This window comes from Panthera onca, chromosome C2, assembly GCF_046562875.1.
Source record: "Panthera onca isolate mPanOnc1 chromosome C2, mPanOnc1 haplotype 2, whole genome shotgun sequence".
NCBI classification, from domain to species: Eukaryota; Metazoa; Chordata; class Mammalia; order Carnivora; family Felidae; genus Panthera; species Panthera onca.
Window position 1 is genome coordinate 65,676,025 of NC_138347.1, and position 23,090 is coordinate 65,699,114.

A 23,090-nucleotide genomic window follows, 5' to 3' on the forward strand; every position below is an offset into this window, starting at 1 on the left:
ACATTTATGTCCTATCTGAATCTGGTTCTGATAATTGCTTTCTCTCTTTAGACTGTGTTTTTGTGGGGTTTTTTTTCCCCCTTTCCTTTGGAACACCTTTTAATGTTTTTGATAGCCAGACCTCTTTTATCAAGCAATAAGAACTGAAGTAAATAGGCATAATGTGGGATTTATTCTAATCTGGCTAGACATTGGGCTGTGTTTAATGTTTGTTGTAGCTGATGGGGTCATAGGATTCACATTATTTTATTGTCCTTGTTTTTATATGTCCTTTTGGATTTGGGATGAGATGCCATTGTATGGAGTCTGTTAGTTTAGAATATTGGTTTGAATTGAAGAGAATCACTAAATATCAGGCTTATGTCCAGACAGTGTATCTGCTTTTAGTCTTATGGCTAACATTATTTTGAGAATTCAGAATCATAGAAACATGAAGGTACAGGTGGTATAAGGTTTAAAAAATACTTTATGGGCTATGTCACAGTAATCATGGAAGAAAAATATCTAGAATGGCATAAAAGAATTTCCACAGCACAATATTTTCAGGCTATTCTTGGTAGTAATTTAGGTTGGAATATATTTTTGAAGATTTGTCAAATTACTTACATCTTAAAGTAGGTTAAAAGAGTGTAACAATCAGTTCTTTCTTTCATTTATGAAAACTATGGATTAAACTCAGTTGCCTAGCCAGTTTGTCTTTTAAGCAGGTTAAAATGTATTGTTTGGTAAGAGCATTTCCTTGATATTCTCATATTCATTCATGTTCCTTTCTCTCTCCCTGGGAACTTTATTTTTCAAGACAATGATAAGACTGAGATTGAAGAAATTCTCAAATATTTTTGTTAGTTTTATTATAATTTTGATTGGACTTCTTGACCAAAGATTTTTAATTGTAAAAATCCAATTGCTTTTTTTCAAAATTTAAGTGATTTTTTTTCTTTCTTTTCTCTCATATTTAGAATTTATTTATTGACTGGGAAAAATATCCACATAGTTCAAAATTCAGGAGTTCTATGAGAGAATTAAATGTAAACCTTCTATCCCTGTCTCCCAGCTATGCGGTTCCAAGTATCTTTTTAAACTTTTTTTTACACAAATGTTAGTATATAATATACATGGTTTTGTCTGTGCTTTTATTATTTAATATATCTTGGAGATCATCCCATAATTACGTTACATTATTTTTTGCATGATATATCATTGCTTAAATGTGCCATATTTAACCAATCCCCTCTTGTTATTTATATTGTCTCAAGTTTTTTGTATTAAAAGTAATACTGCATTGAGTAATCTTGTTTGTATATAATTCGGTACATGTGTGAACATATCTAGAAGAAAATTCTTAGACATGGAATTGCTGGCCCACAATATGCCTGCATTTATAGTTTTGATGGATATTGACAAATTTCTTGCATAAATGATGTACTAATTGCTGCAGTGTATGTGAGTGCCTGTTTTCCCAGATCGATACCAACATATTATGAATGACTGGTTTTAAAGTGGTTTCATGTGGTGCTATTTAGGGCCTATCACTGAAGAGATGCCTGTGCTTAGAATTATTATTTTTTTGATTGCTGTTGCTTTTATTGAGTCAGTAGTTGTGGTTATTGTAAAGCTGTTATATATATATCTTGTGTCAGTTTTATTTTGTAGAAACTCAGAGGTTCTATTTCAACCACAGTAATTTCATATGGTTTCAAATTTTACTCAATTTGCATATTTTTACTAATTTCAAGTTTTGGCTTTGTGCTTGTTTTATCACTTCTGTATGTTTTCTGTGGGAAAACTAATGTAAAAATTATGTGGTGAAAAATGTGATTCTATTATTTTATTCTTGAGAGACAGAGACAGCATGTGAGTTGGGGAGGGGCAGCGAGAGGGAGACACAGAATCCGAAGCAGGCTCCAGGCTCTGAGCTGTCAGCACAGAGCCCAATGCGGGTCTTGAACTCACAAGCTGTGAGATCATGACCTGAGCCGAAGTCGGATGCTTAACTGACTGAGCCACCCAGGAGCCCCAGAAAAATGTGATTCTAAAGTATGATTTTTAAATGACAGAGATTAGAATTTTTGATACTTTTAAGTTAAAAGTATCCCCTCCTGTGGCTGAATATAGAACCAGTGAACAAAATCCTATGTTACATATAATTTGGGGGACTTTTGGTGATCAAAAGTAAAACAAATAAAACGTATGTTGAAATCAGAACACACACACTGTTTCACAAGGAAACAAGTTCATTTTCAAGAATCATGATGTGCAGGCCTTCACTGCCAAAGGAAAGCTCCTCACTTTGAGACAGTTGCCCTTGAATGCTCCTCAATTCCCCTATAGCAACAAAACATCAAATATTTCCATCATTTATGGCACAGGGAAATTTTCTATTGCCCAGGCACTTATTCTAAACAGATAATAGGCTCTTGTGAAAGAATAGGAGTTGGGGTTTTGTTTGCATACATACGAGAGAACCTTTTAAAATCTCAAAAAAAAAAAAATTTAAGTCCTCCAAATCTTTGATTAAAATGGATAAACCTAGAATATGTGCCATGTTTATCCAGTGGTTAGTTGATCTTTAGGAATATCATAACATCCCTTGGGTCACAGAAGCACCTGGGTTTGGACTTTCTCAAACTGTCCAAGCATAACCATAGAGAAGATAATTTCTGATTGATCTTCAGAACTATGGACTAGATCTGGTAGTGGAAGAAAATACAAAGGTAAAGAATGACACTACTTGGTGTTATTATTCTAGGCAATATTGGATAAGAAGAATAAAGTTCTTGAACCAAAGAAACTTCTGCGCTTTCTTCAAAGAAAGTCACTACCTCAACCTCGCCTTCCAACTCCAACTTTGGAAATGAGTTCCAATGTAAGTTTGAAATTTGATTTGAAATGCTAAATTCAGTATTTCTGTCTGTTCTTAGACAGTTTGAGTTAAAAACAAGCCTAATTTAACAGGGCTACCTTCTCAAGATATGACTTATATGGCATTTATTCTTATGATTCAAACATCAAACACACACGAATAAGCACAACAAAATCTTTCCAAGAAAAATAGGCATCAGAAGGTAATCCTCATGTATGTCAAATAAAAAAGGAAGATTGAATGATGATCAGTTACTGTAACCATCTTGCCCACATGGGGAGGTGGCTGATGACAGCTGGTGTCAGAGAGGAGTGAAGTGCCAGAGATGTCATGAGGACAGGTTGGCTTCTGAGGTAGGACTGGCTCAAAGAGGTCACCTTGACCAGAGTCATACCTCACCTTCGTAGATCTCCAAACTCTGTTTGGGTGAGGTACCAGAGTCAGTCAGGATTTAGGACTGACTCAGACTAGACAGCCCCCACCTCCAAGAAACTGCTAGAGATGCCACAATCCAAACGTCCTGCTTGACCGAAGGATAACTGCCTGGTAGATGCCTGGTAGATGACCTCTTAGCAGGTCAGCCCATCATCTCCCAGGATAGGGCAGTTCTCACAAGAAGCCAGATTGTACTGAGAAGGTTGCCAGAGGGAGGGGAGTTGACAGGAGATCTCATTAGGGCTTCTGATGGGTCACCTGCGTGGAGGAACTGCCAGGATGTGCTTCTGGACATCCCCTTTGCTAGACTTTATGCCAATCACTCCCTGTGGTTAACACATTGTCTTTCACATGTGTGAATGCTATTGATTTCTGTTGCTTTCTTTTGCATTTAGAGGCACCTTAATTAGATTTGCAGACTCTGCTTTCTGCTTTTGACACAGTTATTTAAGGTGATTTTTGTAGATGGCTAATCTTGTCCATTCTGATTTTACCAGCTTATCTAAATTTTTGTGAGAAACACCTTACTCTAGACTCTGACACAAACTAGCTTTATTCCTTGTCTACTCTTGATCAAACATGAAAAAACTATTGCAAAAGGGATGGTGTAAGCAATACTTGTTGCTTCAAGAAAGATTTTGCTGGAAAGGAGTATAGAAAAATGAAAATGGCTTAAATTGTAGGGATAGCATGAATTTTTTGCTGTTGATATGATTTGTAATGATGTCTTATCATTATAAAAGAATGAATTTTAACAATCCAGTAGCATTTAAAATACTATATGTTCAATGAGAGTATAGACCTCATTTATTTCTCTTTAAGTCTCTGGCATCTAGCACAGTCCCTTTTGCTTGATCTGAGTCTTCAAAAAATATTTCGTGCTGACTGCTGCTCTTCTCAAGCTGCTTGGTTCTCACTTTGTTCTTTTAGGAAGAAGAAGATGTAGAGATGGCTGTGATCTACCTTCAAAAGTTACTCCGGGGAAGAGTCGTTCAGAACACGGTGTGTAGGGTCCAACCACTGGTCCTGTGCTTCTCCTTTGAGGATGGATTTATAGAACGCATATGTGCTTGGTTCCTTGGGGTGAATTCCTTCTGGCACCCTGCTGTCCTCTGGAACTCTATACTCTCAAGTTACCTACCCATTCCCTTCTGTTCCAGTTTGTCCAAGTGGGTGGCACAGTGTCAAAGAGAGAAAGGACCTGCTTGCTGTTGGTCACAGTTGTAACCAGGGCAAAGTGAAATTAATATCTTCCTTAGAATTGCTAAATCCAGCCATTTTCCTACCTAAATTTTGACTTTTTGAAAAAGTTTATTTAATCTCTACACCCAACATAGGGCTTGAACTCATTGACCCCAAGATCAAGAGTTGCATGCTTTTCCAACTAAGTCAGTGGGTGCCCCTGAATTTTTACTATTAAGGCATCACAAACCAAGTGGATTCCCTAATTTTCCACAAAGTCATAATTATTTGAGTTGGCATATAGCTAGCAACACCTGAATAATAAATAGCAAAGTAATAATAACTACAGTTTTAAAGCCATAGTATAAGCTCACATTATATTTTCTTTGCTTTATTTATATCATCTCTCTTTTTTTCTATCAGTTGCCCCATTTTACAGGCAAGTGATTTGAGTCTGAGATTATGTTAACTGCTAGCAAATTCAACTCTGGTCTTCCTGACTATAAAGCCTTCACCACATTATTTGTACAAACATACTTCACTTTTAAAGTGGACTAATATAAAGCACCAGCAAAAAATTTTTTTCTCCTCACACAGCTATAACTCATAAGAGACTCAGTTATAATTAGTAAGTCTGGGAAGCTGGGTGAGCATCTTGTGTTGAGCATTATTCTTTACTCTCTTTGAAAATTTCCCCGGAAAAATGTCACAGCTGACTCCGTATTACAAACCAGGGGCAGATCTCTTGGAAAAGAAAACATGGCTATGAAAAATACCATCCTCAGGCATCTTAGGGAGGGAGCACAGAAAATGAGGGGGAAGGTTCTAGTTTCCTTTTTTTTAAATTTTTTATGTTAGAGTGTGTGTGTGTGTGTGTGTGTGTGTGTGCATGCATGTGCACAAATGCATGCTCAAGTTGGGGAGGGTCAGAGAGAGAGAGAGAGAGAATCCCAAGTAGACTCCATGCCCAGTGCAGGGCCTCACTCAGGGCTCAGTCTCACAACTGTGAGATCATGACCTGAGCCTAAATCAAGAGTTGGACACTTAACCAACTGAGCCACCCAGGCACTCCAGTTCTAGTTTCTTAATATGACTCCTGTAGTAACCACCTTGTCTTCGAGAGACATTTTAAGAAACTGAGTGAACAACTGATAACTGAGCTCTTTCTCTACCTGAGCAGCTGGAGGTGTAGAAAAGGGAGCTGACCTCTAGCTCTCTGGAGCACCCCTGCCCTGTGGTCCCAGAACGCAGGACTGAACCCACTGTTCACAAGTACCTCAGCAGTCCCTGGATGAGTCCTGATGTGTTGCACAAGGGACGTTAATTGCAAGTCTCTTTTTTATTTGATTTGATACAGATGTTTGAAGGCAAGGAAAAGCGACTGGAGTTGATCCAGGAGCTGCGCACCAGCCATGCACTACAAGAAGATGACAGGCTGCTGAAGAAAGCTGAGAAGCAAGTGACCCTGGCCTTACAGCGACAGAGGAACTTGCATGAGCACAAGGTTGTCTCCTGGATTTTTATTATTGCACAAGTGACATTATAATAATAGTAAATGAAATGACAAAAAAGAAACATTCCCCCCAATCCCATCACTCTATCAACAGTCAGCACTTTGGAACAATGCTGCTGCAGTCCAGAAATGGAATGGGCTATGCCCTCACTGAACTGAGCATGATCTTATATTTGCAAAGAAAAAAAAAACCTTTTTAAAAAATATTTGGTGATTCTACCAAATTTCAGTGGGAGCTTGGCAGAATAAAAAATAATAAATGCAATAAAAAAAAGATAGACATGAGATTTATTTTAAAATATCAGCACTTTGGGTGTTGGAGCTGTACATAGCTCAGGCTGGTTAAACTGCATATTAAATATGTTAATATCTCATGGTATTCTGTGATGTCATCAGTGTCACCTGACAACAGCTGGTAATTGCAGCTCTACCCCAACAACTGTAAATGTTTTTCCTATTTTCTTCTGGCATTTGTCTATATATAGAGTTTTTAATGGTGCTGACTACAGAGTGGACATACTTTTACTATCTCTCCCACTAATCCATAAATCAATATGAAAAAGAATCAATTTGCACAGTATAGTGCTATATGAAAGTAAGCTATATGAAAGTGAAGTTAGTATGACCCACCCTTAGTAATGCACATTAATGCTTGTGCCATGTGGAATTGGGCACAAATGGTAAGCAGCTTAGAAATGAGTACATTATTGCTTTTACATGACATCAGGCTTGTGGATGGTCTCAGTTTGGGGGAGGGAGGAAAAAAGCCACAGACTGTGAGACCCAACAGAGGGACCAGAGAAAGAAGAAGAGCCCTGCAAATGATAGAGCTGGGGTGCACTTCTGTTCAGATGGGAACACAATGTCCTGGAAGACCCAGGAACTGGATGGAAAAGTGCCCTGTAGGCTTTTTCCTACTCTGTTTCAAAGATAGTTCCTAATGACTTTCAAGTTATTTAAAAGAATAAAAAGTACCACAGTTTTCTACTTTCATGTTATTCAGGATCTTAAAATTCCCCAAACTTGTGTCAAAGGATGAAGCATTAAAAAATTAAAAGGTATCTGAGTGAATCTCTAGGGGACACTATTTTATTGAACTCCCAAAAAAATTTTTAAATAAAAACCTTGACATTTCCTTTCATGTCTGGGAAGATAGAAGCACTTTACCTTCTGGATAAAAATGAAAGACAAAAAAACCCAATTTGTGTGGATACTAATAGAAATGTTTTGCTAAGTCCTCCTTATAATTTGAGGACTATAATCTATCAGTGACGGACTGAGCAATCCACTTTCTCATGTCTAAGTTTGTATCCTAAGTTTTCATAGTAAGAACACTTGGGATGGGGCTGGTCTAGTGATAATAAACACTGAGTGCATTCTGAAAGTGAAGTGACCAAGAGTTCTGGCTAGTCCAGCAACCCTCCTTACAAATCATCGTGAGTAGTAGAATTTGTATCATTAAAAATGTTTTTCAGGTGTCACTGGTTGAAAACCATTTGGCTGGACTGGAAGGAAGGGTTCTGGCAGACATGTTTGACTTCCTGTCCAAAGAGCTGGTGAGACTACAGGAAGAGAGGAGGATCCATGCTTTTGCCATGCTGGCTGAGCGGCAGCGGAGGATGCGAGAAGCTGAGGAGAGTGGTCGGCGCCAAGTGGAGCAAAGGCGCCTGCGGGAGGAGGACCAGATATTTAAGGAGGTAAGTGGGGCAGCTGGATGTCTGGAAGCTGCTTGTGTGTATGGAGCTGAGTCAAACCAAATGAAACTCATTATATGAAATGCCTTTTGTTTTTTGTTTTTCATCGCGTTCTACAAATATGCATTGAGTTCCTGCGATATGCTAGGCACAGTTGGAAACCAGTCATGGTCCCTTTTCTTCTAGGGCTTAAATACTTAGATAACATGCAGTTATGTGTAGAATTAGAAAATATAGTAAGCTTCATGAAGGAAACATATGAGGCCCAGTGATGCATTTTAAACGTTACTCTGCTTGCTGTGTGGAGAATAGTTTGGATGGAAGACAGAGTGGGAACAGGAGATCAGGAAGGAGGCTCTTGAAGTAGTTTGGGCCAATGAGAAACAGGAAGTCAAGGAAGATGTATAGTTTCTGGCTTAAGTAACTGGGAAGATGATGGTACTATTTCCGAGTGGAATTAGTGGAATTAGTTTAGGGGCAGGGGTGGAGACAGGAAGTTGATTTATATTAGGTTCAAGACATTCTAGTGGAGGTGTCATTTCAGCAGGTGGATAGACAAGATGGAACTTAAAAGAGGTTTTGGCTAGAGATATAAACAAGAGGGGCATCTGGGTGGTTCAATTGGTTGAGCCTCCAACTCTTGATTTTGACTCAGGTCATAATCTCACGGTTTGTGAGATTGAACCCCATGCCAGTCTCCCTGCAGATAGCAGGGAGCTTGCATGGGATTCATTCTCTCTCTCTCTCAAAAAAAGTAAATAAACTTAAAAGAAAAAAAGACAAACTAGAGTACCAGGTTGGTAAATTAGAATTCTGACCAACTCATAATGAGCAAGATATAAATTCAAGATATAAAGTCAATTGAGCATCTCACGATTGATTTTGTCTTAGGTCATGATCTCAGGGTTGTGGGATTGAGCCCTGCTTTGGGCTCTGCACTGAGCATGGAGCCTATTTGAGATTCTCTCTCCCTTTCCACCCCTGCCCCTCCCGACTCATGCTCTCTCTCAAAAAAAAAAAAAAAAAAAAACATAAAACAATATAAAAGCTCAAGTGTTAAAATTGGAGGGGATTTATGAGGAAGATTTCTTTAAAAGGGACTGTGCTGTGCTATCCCCCTGCCAACACACACAGACACCAAAATACACCCAGAGGTTGGTTTCTTTTTCTGTAGTCACTGGAGAGCTTTATAAGTATTCTTCCATTTAGGGTGTCTGACCCCCTAGGAATGGAGAGGAGGGGAGCTGGGCTAACCATATGCTTTGGAGGTGGACACAGATGAGGCTGTATGGGTGGCCAGCACACCCAGAATATGTCAAGGCAAAGGCTGTGTGAGAGTTTCCCTTGGACTAGATGTGGGACACATGGGACAGAGAGAAAGAGCAAACTTGGAACATAAAGAATTTCTTGTCCAGGAGGACTGTCTGAATTGTATGTGTGCATACTTTTGAGCTCCTCAGTTAAAAAATATGCATCCGTTTGAGATCTTATTTGATCTAAGATTTTCAGGATTTACCCAATTCTCATAGAATTAGGATTGATTTGTGAATAGTATTTTCTGTGTTGATTTCAATTTTTTTTTAACCAAACAGATTGCTCTCCTTCTATACAACTTAAGTTTTGAGTTACATGTAGTCAAGTACAGCTTTTTAGCTGGAGTGGCAGATCATGTATAATGTGTATGAGCCTATAATCCATACTCTAGCCTCCTACCATCCTAACACATTTTGCTTCAAAAAGAGTTGCTTTTTGAGACTTAGAAATTATCGGCAAAACTTACTATCCCTACCTAATATCACTAAGGAAAAACCAGCTGGGATGAGAAGAATCAACCTGGGGGTGAGAATAAAAAGGAAAGGGGCACAGAAACCAGTATGCTCAAAAACACAGAAAGGAAGAAGGAGGTAAGTGCTTCAAGGAAGGTAATTCTAAGTGGGAATGACCCCAGGAAATGTCAGCCATTTCTAGGAAGGGTTAAGATGACCCTCCCAGCCTGATTTAAAGACCATTTATGTAAACAGTGTATCTATTTGTGGACCTCAGATTCAAATACCATCCATCATTTAAATTCCTAATCTCCCTTCATATGGCCCTTTTAAAGACAAATATGCTTGCACATAAATATACCAAAACCCAGAAATGTATACATTAAGTATTTCCAGAAAAATAACATATATTGAGAAATGTAGATACAGAAAGTCATGGACTCCTATTGAAACACAGACACATGTTTGCATGCACATATTCAAAGACATTGACAAGCACAATGCAGGGTATATAGTATTAACAAAGACATGGAGAAACACATGTAAATGCACATACAGCCACCTATATGTTTCCTTTTTCATTTAAGCACATACAAACACAAACAGGTCCAGAAACTGACACATTTATAAAGATACATGTAAACACACAAGTGCGTATACTGCTAGAGGTGGGCCACATTAAACCTGCCACCTCTGAACTGTTATACGACTCACCTGTATCATTGGCTTCCTGAAGAAGACTGTGAGCTCCATGAGAGCAAGCATACTGTATATCCCTTGGCCTGTTCCACAACACCAGCATAGATCTCTGCACCTAAGACAGTCAGCAAATATATTTTGGTTGGTTGCTTGCTTGGTTGATACTGTATTAAACTGGTCATTGGGTCTCATCCATAGGGAAGGTCTAGGGATTTAAGGTTATGGACTTGGTGTTTTACAAGCGTAGGTACACTAAACATTACATACTCAGAGTCCTGCTGCAGTGCCACTCAAGAAAAACAGGGACTGAGTTGTTACTGAGTCCCAAAGCATTATCTCAGGTGCAAAGAAATATTCAGACACAAAATAGAAAGGTATCCTTCCCCCAAGAAGCTCAAAATCTGTTGAGACAGAATGCATATAAAACTAAGTATGGCACACTTGATACTTACGATACTTCCTGTGCATCTACCGGTAAAACAGACAAAACTGAACTGTACTGTTTACAGTTGCATACTTAAGGAGCAAAACTGTAGAGAAGTGGGAGTGTTTTCCATAAAAGCATGAGTGGAAAGGGGCTGTGGTCAGGAAGAACCAATAGCAGCCTCCTAGAATTCTCACAGTGGCTGCGTGGGTACTGGATTTACCTTAATTCATTACACTGTACATCTATCACTGTGCACTTTTCTAAATGTGTGTTCTGTTTCACAATTTCAGAAAGCTTAAAGCAGCAGCAGTCCAGGGTATGATAGTTCAAAAATTCATCAGAGTTCCAGGATCCTTGTAGCTTTCTGCTTTTCTGTCCTTCATGGCAGTTTAAGATGATTCCTGGCTCTCCGGCATTACATCCCCATGAAATGAGAAAAGAAAAAACAAAGTCCCTTTAAGAATCCTTCCTAGAAAGTGCACAAATTATTTCTGCATGTACTCCCTCAACCAGAACTACAGGAACTAGGAAATATAGTCTTTATTCTAGACACTTGTTGGCTCACAGGCTCTGTTATGTAAGAGGAAGGAAAGAAAGGACGTTGGGAAATACCTCTTAGTCTCTGCCACAGCCAGGCAGTTTGATCAAGTCACACTGCTGGTGAGAACAAAGCCAGGATCCAAAACGGGGTTATTGCCTGAAGCCAATGATCTTTCTGCAGTGTTGTACTGCCCACCCTCAGTAAGACCCATAATTCTGAAATGGGCTAGATGGATAGGGGCTGCCAAGAATGGGCAGGTAGGTGGACTAGAAACAGACTGACCAGAAAGTTAAAAAAACAAAACAAAACAAACAAACAAAAAAAAAAGGAATGATCAACCAGGGGACTGTTGACTCAATGAACAAAATAGATGTGCTAAAATTTAAAAAAAAAAAAAAGGTCAACCGATGTTCGTGCATTTTTTGGATCTTATTTACAGTACTTATTCCTGTTCTCGGTAACGGGGGTATTCTGGTTTTGCAGGTGGTTAAAGTTCACCAAAGTACTGTAACTTCCTATCTGGAAGACATAATACTGAATACTGAAGAGAATACTGCAGAAGAACAAGCCAGGGCAGAAATTGAGAAGATGGCTGAGGAAATCAATGACATTGCTTACGAAATGGAGAGCCGGTTTGTACCGAGAGACCAGATGGCAGAATGGATAGTCTATTTGCTGTTACCCCTACATATTCTTCAAGAGCTTATGATTTTACCACCAAGGAGAAACAAGTATATAACTCCTGTTTCAGTGTCCATTGTTTTAACTGCATAACTCTTCAGAAGTCAACATGCCTGGACCTTTGTACGGCAGGAGTGCTAGAAATAGAATTTTCAGTTATCCTCTGTAGTCTGGATCACTTCCATGTTAGTTACTTTCAGAATATCACAGAGCATGAAAGCAATGTGAATAAGTATGTGCAATATTACTTCACCCCAAAGTTTTTGGCTTCTTGTATAAGTTATATCTCTAACATTCCCTTTCCGGCAAGCAGGCTAAATGGAGGACAACGTCAAATCTGAATTTGCATGGAGTTAACAAGCCCATCAGGAGTGTAAGATTTCAGAGTACTTAATCAAGGAAAAGGCAGTGATGGGATTTGAACAGTGGAGTTTCTTATACAAGCAAGAAAAAACTGAGTATAAATCAGTAGCTCAAGTAAGGCAACAAAGGAAATAATTTGTTGTTTTTCTTTTTTTTTTTTTTTTTAATTTTTTAGTCGAACTCAGCTTCAGTCAGAGGAGATTGTTGCTGAGTTGGTTTATAGTTTCCTGATCCCAGAGGTCCAAAAGGACTTTGTCAAAGAAAAAGGTAAGCCAGGGGTGATTGGGTGGCTCAGTCGGTTAAGCATCCAACTCTGGATACTGGCTCAGATCATGATCTCACACTTTGTGAGATAAGCCCCCATCTTGCTCTGCACTGACAGCATGGAGCCTGCTTGGGATTCTCTCTCCACCTCTATCCTTGCCCCTCCCCTGCTTGTTCTCTCTCTCTCATTAAAAAAATTTTTAAGAAAAAGGTAAGCCACTGTAAGTGCTTCACTTTATGATTTTTTAAAGATATAAACTATTTTCAATATCCCGAGATTTAAAATAAGTATCACTGAATTTTCTTATTTTAGAGCTTGTCAAGTTTTCTTCATGCTGTCTGATTCCAGAAGACAACCATCTCTAGTATAGATGGGGTGCAGTTCTTGTTAGTGTGACAGACCATCAAAAGCCAAACCTTCCTGTAAGAGGAACTTCCCAAGTTCCCAAAAGAGGTGTATTTTATGATTTTATTTTTTTAAACATAAAGCAAATGTGGGGGTACCTTGGTGGCTCAGTCAGTTAAGCAGCCAAGTCTTTATTTCAGCTCAAGTCATGATCTCATGGTTGTGAGATCGAGCCCCACATTGGGTGTGGAGCCTGCTTAAGATTCTCTCTCTCCCTCTACCCCTCCGCAACTTGCATGCACTTTCTCTCAAAAAATAAATAAATAAATAAATAAAATTTAAACATGAAATGGGTGCCTGGGTGGCTCAGTCTGACTTTGGCTCAGGTCATGATCTCACGGTCTGCAAGTCTGAGCCCTGCGTCTCCCTTTCTCTCTTGCCCCTCCCCTGCTCATACTCTGTCTGTCTCTCTCTCTCTCAAAAATAAAACATTAAAAAATTTTAAAAAATAAATAAATTTAAACATAAAGCAAATGCTGACAATATGGGATTTTCAAACTGTAGTAGCCATCTGCAGGTGGGACACATGCAAGGTTGGTATTGGAAAATTAGGATGCTTGAAGGTCCTAAATCTACTCTGCTGCTCTGCCTGTACTACAGATGTCTTCTGTTTTTTTCCAGGACTGTATCCAAGTATAAATACCTTATTATTTGTCAAAAGAGGCATGTTTTGAAGATTGATGCTTGTAGTCAATAGAGAAGGGGAAAAATTTTTGTCTTACAAAGAGAATACTCTTCTGGAGCTTTTAGACTATTGGTGCCAGTTTATCAGAGAGGGGTGCAACCAGGCATGTATTTATCTGAAATGACTTACAGGGAAGATGACTAGGTAGGAAGATCCTAAGCTCACCCTGTCTCACAGATACACCTAGATAACACACCCATCAGTGTAAATAACCCAGAAAATGACCTGAAAACTGACAGAACAGACTCTCCACAGCTAAATGTGGAGAAGAGACCACATCAAAAATGATAGAAAGGGTGGAGACATGGTCAGGAACCAAACTGACCCATGAGACTGTCCATAGGCGAGACACTGCAAATGTGCAGAAAGGAGAGGAGCAGACCCCATACCAGGTGCCCTAGGGAAGGGGGACCCACAGTGGGAAAATGAATCCCTATAACATTTGACTTTGAAAACCAGAGGGACTTAACTTCACACATTTTATAATCAACAGGGCTCAACACCTTTAAAAATCAGTGGCTTAGTTCTAGGAGAGCCAGAGAACAATAGGAAATAGTCTCCACCCTTAAAGAGACAGTATAACATACAGCCCCACTGAGATACAGCATAGAAGCAGCAGTCTGAATGTATGGGAAGATTTATTTACTAATCTCAGAACGTGCTGGGGGCAAGGATCTTTAGGATCCAAAAACAAAAGAGCTGACGGGTGCCATTTCCCTCCCTCAATCATTCCCTTCCTCAATAAATGGACACCTATAAGGACCAGCACAGCATACACACTCTTCACTTAGCTTGCTAACAACATACCCCACCCCTGTGTTTTCCTGTGGATTCACCTTCTCCAAACTGTTTCACTCAGGAGTCCATCGAGAGTAATGCCACAAACCTGGCATTGTACAAGCAGCCCCAATGGGCTAGTACTGCTCGACTGACTCCTACTCCAGAGAGAGGGGAAGATGACCACACACACACCAATTCAATTGTGGACCCAGCAATGGGCAGATGTGGTCTGACTGCAGGCCTCACCCACCCAACAAAACCACCCGCCCCAGGGGTCAACCCAGAGAGAGCACCCTGCAGCTCCAGCAAACATCTGAGCTGACCCAAATCAAGCCCAAAGCAACACCAGACTGGCCAAATTACAACAGAGGGACCAAACCCTGCCCACAACAGGCAAAAAGAGCCATTGCAGATGACTGGACTAGAGGCAAACATGACTCAGACACAAAAGTAGGGCACATGCAACACACATAGGAGATACCCCTGAAGCACCAGGTTCTGGTGAACATGGGACATTGCACTGTAGGGCACTATAGGGCTTCTTCTTTGTAAGGCCACTACTTTCAAGAGCAGGAGATACAGCTGACTTTCCTAACACAGAGAAACACAGAGTTAGACAAAATGAGGAGATAAAAGAATATATCCCAAATGAAAGAACAGGACACAATCACAGCAAGTGAGCTAAAGGAAAGGGTGAAAAGCAATATGACTGATAGAAAATTAAAAGTAATGGTCATACCAATGGAATAGAATAGAAACCCCAGAACTAGACCCACAAAAGTATGGCCAACTAATCTTTGACAAAGCAGGAAAGAATATCCAATGGAAAAAGACAGTCTCTTTAACAAGTGGTGCTAGGAGAACTGGACAGCAACATGCAGAAGAATGAAACTAGACCACTTTCTTACACCATTCACAAAAATAAACTCAAAATGGATAAAGGACCTGAATGTAAGACAGGAAACCATCAAAACACTAGAGGAGAAAGCAGGAAAAGACCTCTCTGACCTCAGCTGTAGCAATTTCTTACTTGACACATCCCCAAAGGCAAGAGAATTAAAAGCAAAAATGAACTATTGGGACCTCAAGAAGATAAAAAGCTTCTGCACAGCAAAGGAAACAATCAACAAAACTAAGAGGCAACCAACGGAATGGGAATAGATATTTGCAAATGACGTATTGGACAAAGGGCTAGTATCCAAAATCTATAAAGAGCTCACCAAACTCCACACCCAAAAAACAATCCAGTGAAGAAATGGGCAGAAAACATGAATAGACACTTCTGTAAAGAAGACATCCAGATGACCAACAGGTGCATGAAAAGATGCTCAACATCGCTCCTCATCAGGGAAATACAAATCAAAACCACACTCAGATATCACCTCACGCCAGTCAGAATGGCCAAAATGAACAAATCAGGAGACTATAGATGCTGGAGAGGATGTGGAGAAACGGGAACCCTCTTGCACTGTTGGTGGGAATGCAAACTGATACAGCCACTCTGGAAAACAGTGTGGAGGTTCCTCAAAAAATTAAAAATAGACCTACCCTATGACCCAGCAATAGCACTGCTAGGAATTTACCCAAGGGATACAGGAGTACTGATGCATAGGGGCACTTGTACCCCAATGTTTCTAGCAGCACTCTCAACAATAGCCAAATTGTGGAAAAAGCCTAAATGTCCATCAACTGATGAATGGATAAAGAAATTGTGGTTTATATACACAATGGAGTACTACGTGGCAATGAGAAAGAATGAAATATGGCCCTTTGTAGCAACGTGGATGGAACTGGAGAGTGTGATGCTAAGTGAAATAAGCCATACAGTGAAAGACAGATACCATATGTTTTCACTCTTATGTGCATCCTGAGAAACGTAACAGAAACCCATGGGGGAGGGGAAGGAAAAAAAAAAAGAGGTTAGAGTGGGAGAGAGCCAAAGCATAAGAGACTCTTAAAAACTGAGAACAAACTGAGGGCTGATGGGGGATGGGAGGGAGGGGAAGGTAGGTGATGGGCATTGAAGAGGGCATCTTTTGGGATGAGCACTGGGTGTTGTATGGAAACCAATTTGACAATAAATTTCATATATTAAAAAAAAAAGTAATGGTCATAATCTGCTCTTTTCCCATGGGAGCCTAGTGTACAATGGCTGCAAAGAGTACCTCCTTGGCAGTGTGTGATTACATAGCCTGTTGTTTGTATGGGTGGCCCTAAGGGACCTACAAGACATCTCAGATGGCTTTAGCATCAAATACATCCCAAATTTTGGCCCCTGGGAAAATGGTAGACTCAGCACTCTTGAGAACCTCAGCACTGCCCTCTCCTTATTCATGCCCACCAATAAATCCTACTACTTGTCAAAAATAAATCAATGGTCATAAAGGTACAAGTGGAGTGGAGGACCTCAACAAGGAGAGAAAATATAAAAAAGAACCAGAGATGAAGAACTCAACTGAAATAAAAAGTACACTAGAGGGGAAAAATAGTGGACTAGAGGAAGCAGAAGAACATATTAGTGGTCTGGAGGACAGAGTAATGAAAAGCAAGCAAACTGAACAGGAAAGAGAAAAAAGAGTGATAAAAAATGAATATAGGTTAAGGGAACTCAGCCACACCACCAAACATAATATTCACATTATAGAGATACAAGAAGGAGAAGTCAGAGAAAAGGGGGTGGAAGAAGAAAATGTTATTTGAAGAAATAATAGCTCAAAACTTCCTGAATCTGGGGAAGGAAACAAAAATTCAGGAGGCACATAGAGCTCCCCCCAAAAATCAACCCAAGAAGGTCAACACATAAAAATTAAAGTGCAAAAAGTAGTGATAAAGCAGCAAAAGAAAACAGTTACATATAAGGGAAATCAAATAGGGATATGAGTTAATTTTTCAGCAGAAGAAGGGCCAGAAGGGAGGCATGATATAAGAAAAATGCTGAGTGAAAGAAAACTGCAACCAAGAATACTGTATCCATCAAGGATTTTATTCACAATAGGAGAGAGAGTTTCCTGGACAAATAAACGTTAAAGAGGACTCCTTGAGTGGAAAGCAAACACCATAAGCAAGAGTAAGAAAAGTAGGAAGCACAAAAGCAGTAAAATTAAGTACATCTATAAAAATCAGTCAAAGGACTCACAGACATAAAACACGACACCATATACCTATGATGTAGGGGGAGGAGGAGTGCTTTTAGAATGCTTTTAGAATGGGTTCAAACTTAAGCAACCATCAATTTAATATGGAGTGTTATATGCATAGATGTTGTATATCAACCTAATGGTAACAACAAATCAAAAACCCGTAATAGAGGGGCACCTGGGTGGCTCAGTCAGGCATCTGACTTTGGCTCAGGTCATGATCTCAGTTTTTGAGTTTAAGCCCCATGTCGGGCTCTGTGCTGGTGGCTCAGAGCCTGGATCCTGCTTCATATCCTGTCTCTCTCTCTCTCTCTCTCTCTCTCTCTCTGCCCTTCCCCCATTCATGCTCTGTCTCTCTCAAGAATGAATAAACATTTAAAAAATTGTTTTAATAAAAAAAACCAGTAATATGCAAAAAATAAAGAGAAAGGAATCTAAGTACATCTCTAAAGAAAATCAGCAAACCATGAGAGAAGAGAGTAAAAAAAAAAAAAGGAACAGAGAAGAACAATAAAAATAACTGTAAACAAGTAACAAATGGAAATAAGTACATACTTATCAATAATTACTTTGAATGTAAATGGACTAAATATTCCAATCAAAAGGGTGATGGAATGGATAAAGAAACAGGATTGAGCCCCACATTGGGTGTAGAGATTACATAAATAAACAAATAGCTTTAAAAAAAAAAAAAGGCCCATCTATATGCTGCCTACAAGAGACTCATTTCAGACTTAAAGATATACGCATATTGAAAGTGAAAGTATGGAAAAACATTTATCATGCAAATGGAAGTAAAAAGAAAGGTTAGTAGTACTTGTATCAGACAAAAAGACTTTCAAAGAAAGACCAGGGCACCTGGGTGTCCAGCCAAAGCATCCAACTTTGGCTCAGGTCATGATCTCACAGTTTATGGGTTCAAGCCCTGCATTGGGCTCTCTTCTGACAGCTCAGAGCCTGAAGCCTGCTTTGGATTCTGTGTCTCCCTCTGTCCCTGCTCTTCCCCCACTCATGCTCTGTCTCCCTGTGTCTCTCAAAAATAAATAAACATTAAAACAATGTTTAAACAAAGACTATAACAAGATACAAAGAAAGACACTACATAATCATAAAGGGGATAATCCAACAAGAAGATACAACGATTGTAAATAGTTCTATATCCAGCATGAGAGCACTCAAATATGTGAAGAAGCTATTAACACACATAAAGGAAGCAATCAATAGTAATAAAATAATAGTAGGGGACTTTAACACCCCACTTACATCAATGGATCATCAAAACAAAATCAGTAAGGAAACAGGGTCTTTGGATGATACATTGGGCCAAATGGATCTAAGAGACACTCAGAACTTTTCATCTTAAAACAGCGGAATACACGTTCGAGTGCACATGGAACATTGTCCAGAATAGATTACATGTTAAGCCACAAAATAATTTTAAAAATTCAAAAAGTTTGAAGTCATACTTCTAGTCCAACTACAATGTTATGAAACTAGAAATCAATCACAAGAAAAAATCTGGAAAGAACACACGTAGATAGAGGTTAAATAACATGCTACTGAACAATGAATGGATCGGCCAAGAAATTAAAAACTACATGGAGACAAATGGAAATGAAAACACAATGACCCCAAATCATTGGGATTCAGGAAATGCTGTTCTAAGAAGGAAGACTATAGCAACCCAGGCCTACCTCAAGAAGCAACAAAATCTCAACCTAACCTTACACCTAGAAAAATAACAACAAACAAAACTCAAAACCAGTAGACAGAAGGAAATAATAAAGATTAAAGAAGAAATCAAGGAAACCAGGAGCTGGTTCTTTGAAAAGATTAAAAAAAAAAAATTGATAAACTTTTAGCCAGACTCATCAACAAAAAAAAAAAAAAAAAGAGAGAGAGAGAGAGAGAATGGTGCACATGGGTGGCTTAGTTGGTGAAGCATCCAACTCTTGATTTTGGTTCAGGTTATGATCTCAAGGTCATGAGATCTAGCCATGTGTTGAGCTCTGCCCTGTGCATGGAGTCTGCTTAAGATTTCCTCTCTCCCCTTCTCTCTTTCCTCTTTCCCCACACTGTCTCTCTTAAAAAAAAAGGTGGCTGGGGGACTCAAAATCAGAAAAGAGAAATAACAACTGAAACCACAGAAATACCAAGAGTTAGGAGAATATTATGAAAAATTATATGGCAACAAACTGGACAACATAGAAATGGATAAATTCTGAGAAATATATAACCTTCCCAAACTAGATCAGGAAGAAAAATTTGAACAGACTAATCACCAGCATGGTAGATTGAGTCAGTAATAAAAACAAACAAGCCCACAACAAACAAAAGTTTAGGACAAGATGGCTTCACAGGTGAATTCTAGCAAACATTTAAAGAAGTGTTAATACCTATTTTCTCAAACTATTCCAAAAAATAGAAGAGGAAGGAAAGTTTTCACATGTATTCTATGAGGCCAGCTGTACCCTGATACCAAAACCAGATAAAGACCCTACAAAACAAGAGAACTACAGGCCAATATCTCTGATGAACATAGATGCAAAAATCCTCAAGAAAATATTAGCAAACCAAATCCAACGACACATTAAAAATTCACCACGATCAAGTGGGATTTCTTCCTGGTGGTGGTTTGGTATTTGCAAATCAATTAATGTGATACATCCCATCAACAAGAAAAAGTATGAAAGCCATATGATAATTTCAATAGATGCAGAAAAAGCATTTGATGAAGTAGGGCATTCATTCATGATAAAAACCCTCAACAAAGTAGGTTGGGCAGAAACATACCTCAACATAGTAAAGGCCATGTATGAAAAATCCACAGCTGATATTATACTTAGTGGTATAAAACTGAGAGCTTTCCCATAAATTCAGGAATAAGACAAGGATGTCCACTTTCACCAGTTTTATTCAACATAGTACTAGAAGTCCTAGCCACAAGCAGTCAGACAACAAAAGAAATAAAAGGCATCCAAATTAGTAAGAAAAAGAAAAACTTTCACTATTTGCAGGTGACATGATAATATATAAAGAAAAGCCTGAAGACTCCACCAAAAACCTACTACATCTGATAAATGAATTTGGTAGGGTTGCAGGATACAAACCCAATATATTATTTTATATTTATTAAAAATGAAGTAGCAGAAAGAAAAACTAAGAAAACAATCCCATTTACAATTGCACCAAAAAGAATTAAAAATCTAGCAATAAACTTAACTAAGGAGGTGAAATACCTATACCCTAAACACCTTAAAACATTGATGAAAGAAATTGAAGAAGACACAAAGAAATGGAAAGATATCCCATGTTCATAGGTTGAGAGAATATTGTTAAAATGTCCACACTACACAAAACAATCTACATATTTGATGCAATCCCTATCAAAATACCAATCGCATTTTTCACATAAGTAGAACAAGTAATCCTGAAATTTGTATGGAACCACAAAAGACCCTGAATGGCCAAGGCAGTCTTGGAAAAGAATAAAACTGGAGGTATCACAATCCCGGATTTCAGGATACCCAAAACTGTCAGTTACTGGCACAAAAAAACAGACCCATAGATCAATGGAGCAGAATTGAGAGCCCAGAAGTAAACCCATGATTATATGGTTAACTAATTTTTTATAAAGGAGGCAAGAAAAAGTCTCTTCAACAAATGGTGCTGGGAAAACTGGATAGCTACATGCAAAAGAATGAAACTAGATCACTTTCTTACACCATATACAAAAATACACTCAAAATGGATTAAGGACCCAAATGTGAGTCCTAAACCCATAAAAATTCTAGAAGAGAGCACAGGGAGCAATTTCTCTGACATCATCCAAAGCAACATTTTTCTAAATATGTCTCCTGAGGCAAAGAAAATAAAAGCAAAAATAAACTACTGGGACTACATCAAAAAAAAAAAAAAAATCTGTACCACAAAGGAAATATTCAACAAAACTAAAAGCCAATCAACTAAATGGGAGAAGATATTTGCAAATAACATATCTGATAAAGGTTTAGTATCCAAAATATCTAAAGAACTTTTACAACTCAACACCAAAAAACAATCCAATTTTAAAATGGGCAGAAGACATGAACAGACATTTCTCCAAAGAAGATACACAGTTGGTCAATAGACACATGAAGATGCTCACATCACTAATCATCTTGGAAATGCAATTAAAACCATGGTGAAATATCCCCTCATACCAGTCAGAATGGCTAAAAAACAAACAAAAACAAGAAACAAGTGTTTGCAAGGATGTGGAGAAAAAGGAACCCTCTTGTACTGTTGATGGGAATGCAAACTGGTGTAGCCACTGTAGAGGACAGTATGGAGGTTCCTCAAAAAAATAAAAAATAGAATTACCATATGATCCAGTAATTCCACTACTGAGAATTTACCCAAAGAATATGAAAACACTCATTTGAAGAGATATATGCACCCCTATGTTTATTGCAGCCTTATTTACAATAACCAAATTATGGAAGCAGCCTAAGTGTCTATCGATAGATGAATAAAGAAGATATGGTGTATATCCACAATGGAATATTACCCAGCCATAAAAAAGAATGAAATTTTGCAACAACATGGATGGTCTAGAGGGGATAATGCTAAGTGATATATGTCAGCCAGAGAAAGACCAACACCATATGTTACATTAGAACAGAACAAATGAACAAAGAAAAAAAGAAGTAAGTAAATGGATTTCTAAATAGAGAGAACTGATGGTTACCAGTTGGGAGGTTAGTGAGCAAATGGGTGAAATAGGTGAAGGGGATTAAGAGTACACGACGTGATGAGCACTGAGTAATGTATAGGATTGTTGAATTACTATATTGTACACCTGAAACTAATGTAATACTATATTAATTATGGTGGAATTTTTTAAAAAAGGTAAAATGATCTTTGTAAGCCTCAAATGTTTACAGTCAAAAAAATGAAAAAAAAAGAAGTGAAATAACACCTCCAAAGGTTTCTGTGTTGTGTAGGAAAATTCTGTACAGGTTTTGGTATAACATTTCATGCCACCTAATGGGGATAAAGGAATGGTGGAGTGCTAATGCATTTGAAGAGAACAAGAAAATATCTTATTTTCCCATTACATAATTGTACTATAATTTTTAAACCAGTACCCTCTGTGATAAACATTTAGTTTGTTTCACTGTGTTTTCCTATATGAGCAGTGCTATAATCAACATATTTTACATATATCCTGGTCATGCTTCTGACAGTAAATTCCTAGCAGTACAGCACTGGAAATAGGATATGTGCATTTTAATTTTGCTAGATACTACCAAATTGCCCCCACAAAAAGATTGTTCTAATTCATATTCCTGTCAACCGTGTAGAATAGTGATAACAATATTTAATTTTCAGATAAAGTAATATTTCTGTGTCACCTGATGGAAGGGATCATGTGTTTTCTAGATCTTTAAGAAAATATGCAACTCCTTTTTATTTTTCCTAGGTCCAAAGGTCAGCCTGCTTCAAGTCAATTCTACCTGAGGGAATTGAAAGAGGCAGGGAAATAGTGTGTTTAATAGTTACTAGTTTGTGACTCTCTCCCCTAGCTTCTCCAGGCTCTGAGGGAAAGCAGCTTAATTATTTAAGTGACTTATCTCAGTTTCTTACACCTACAGTAGCTGTAGGTGTATTCT

At 38.5% G+C, this 23,090-nt stretch overlaps 1 protein-coding gene, 1 long non-coding RNA gene and 1 other non-coding gene across 6 annotated transcripts in view; 2 read left to right on the plus strand and 1 right to left on the minus strand.

Annotated features, from left to right (window-relative positions):
• CFAP91 (cilia and flagella associated protein 91) overlaps positions 1–23,090 on the plus strand; it is an 85,726-nt gene that overhangs the window by 56,998 nt on the left and 5,638 nt on the right. For all 4 annotated transcript variants that reach the window (XM_078453051.2, XM_078453052.2, XM_078453050.2 and 1 more), the window contains 6 exons: positions 2,750–2,866; positions 4,229–4,300; positions 5,838–5,984; positions 7,469–7,690; positions 11,604–11,752; positions 12,340–12,431. In XM_078453051.2, coding sequence (XP_078309177.2) covers positions 2,750–2,866; positions 4,229–4,300; positions 5,838–5,984; positions 7,469–7,690; positions 11,604–11,752; positions 12,340–12,431 — 799 coding nt within the window. The remainder of the gene's footprint in view (positions 1–2,749; positions 2,867–4,228; positions 4,301–5,837; positions 5,985–7,468; positions 7,691–11,603; positions 11,753–12,339; positions 12,432–23,090) is intronic.
• LOC132683677 (uncharacterized) lies at positions 1,847–11,107 on the minus strand. Its single transcript, XR_009612336.3, has 3 exons — positions 10,800–11,107; positions 10,168–10,267; positions 1,847–2,325 (listed from the first exon to the last, which is right to left on the minus strand). It is a non-coding gene; the product is annotated as an uncharacterized LOC132683677 (long non-coding RNA).
• Positions 16,401–16,534, plus strand: LOC132674261 (small nucleolar RNA SNORA70). The gene has a single exon (XR_009608475.1). It is a non-coding gene; the product is annotated as a small nucleolar RNA SNORA70 (small nucleolar RNA).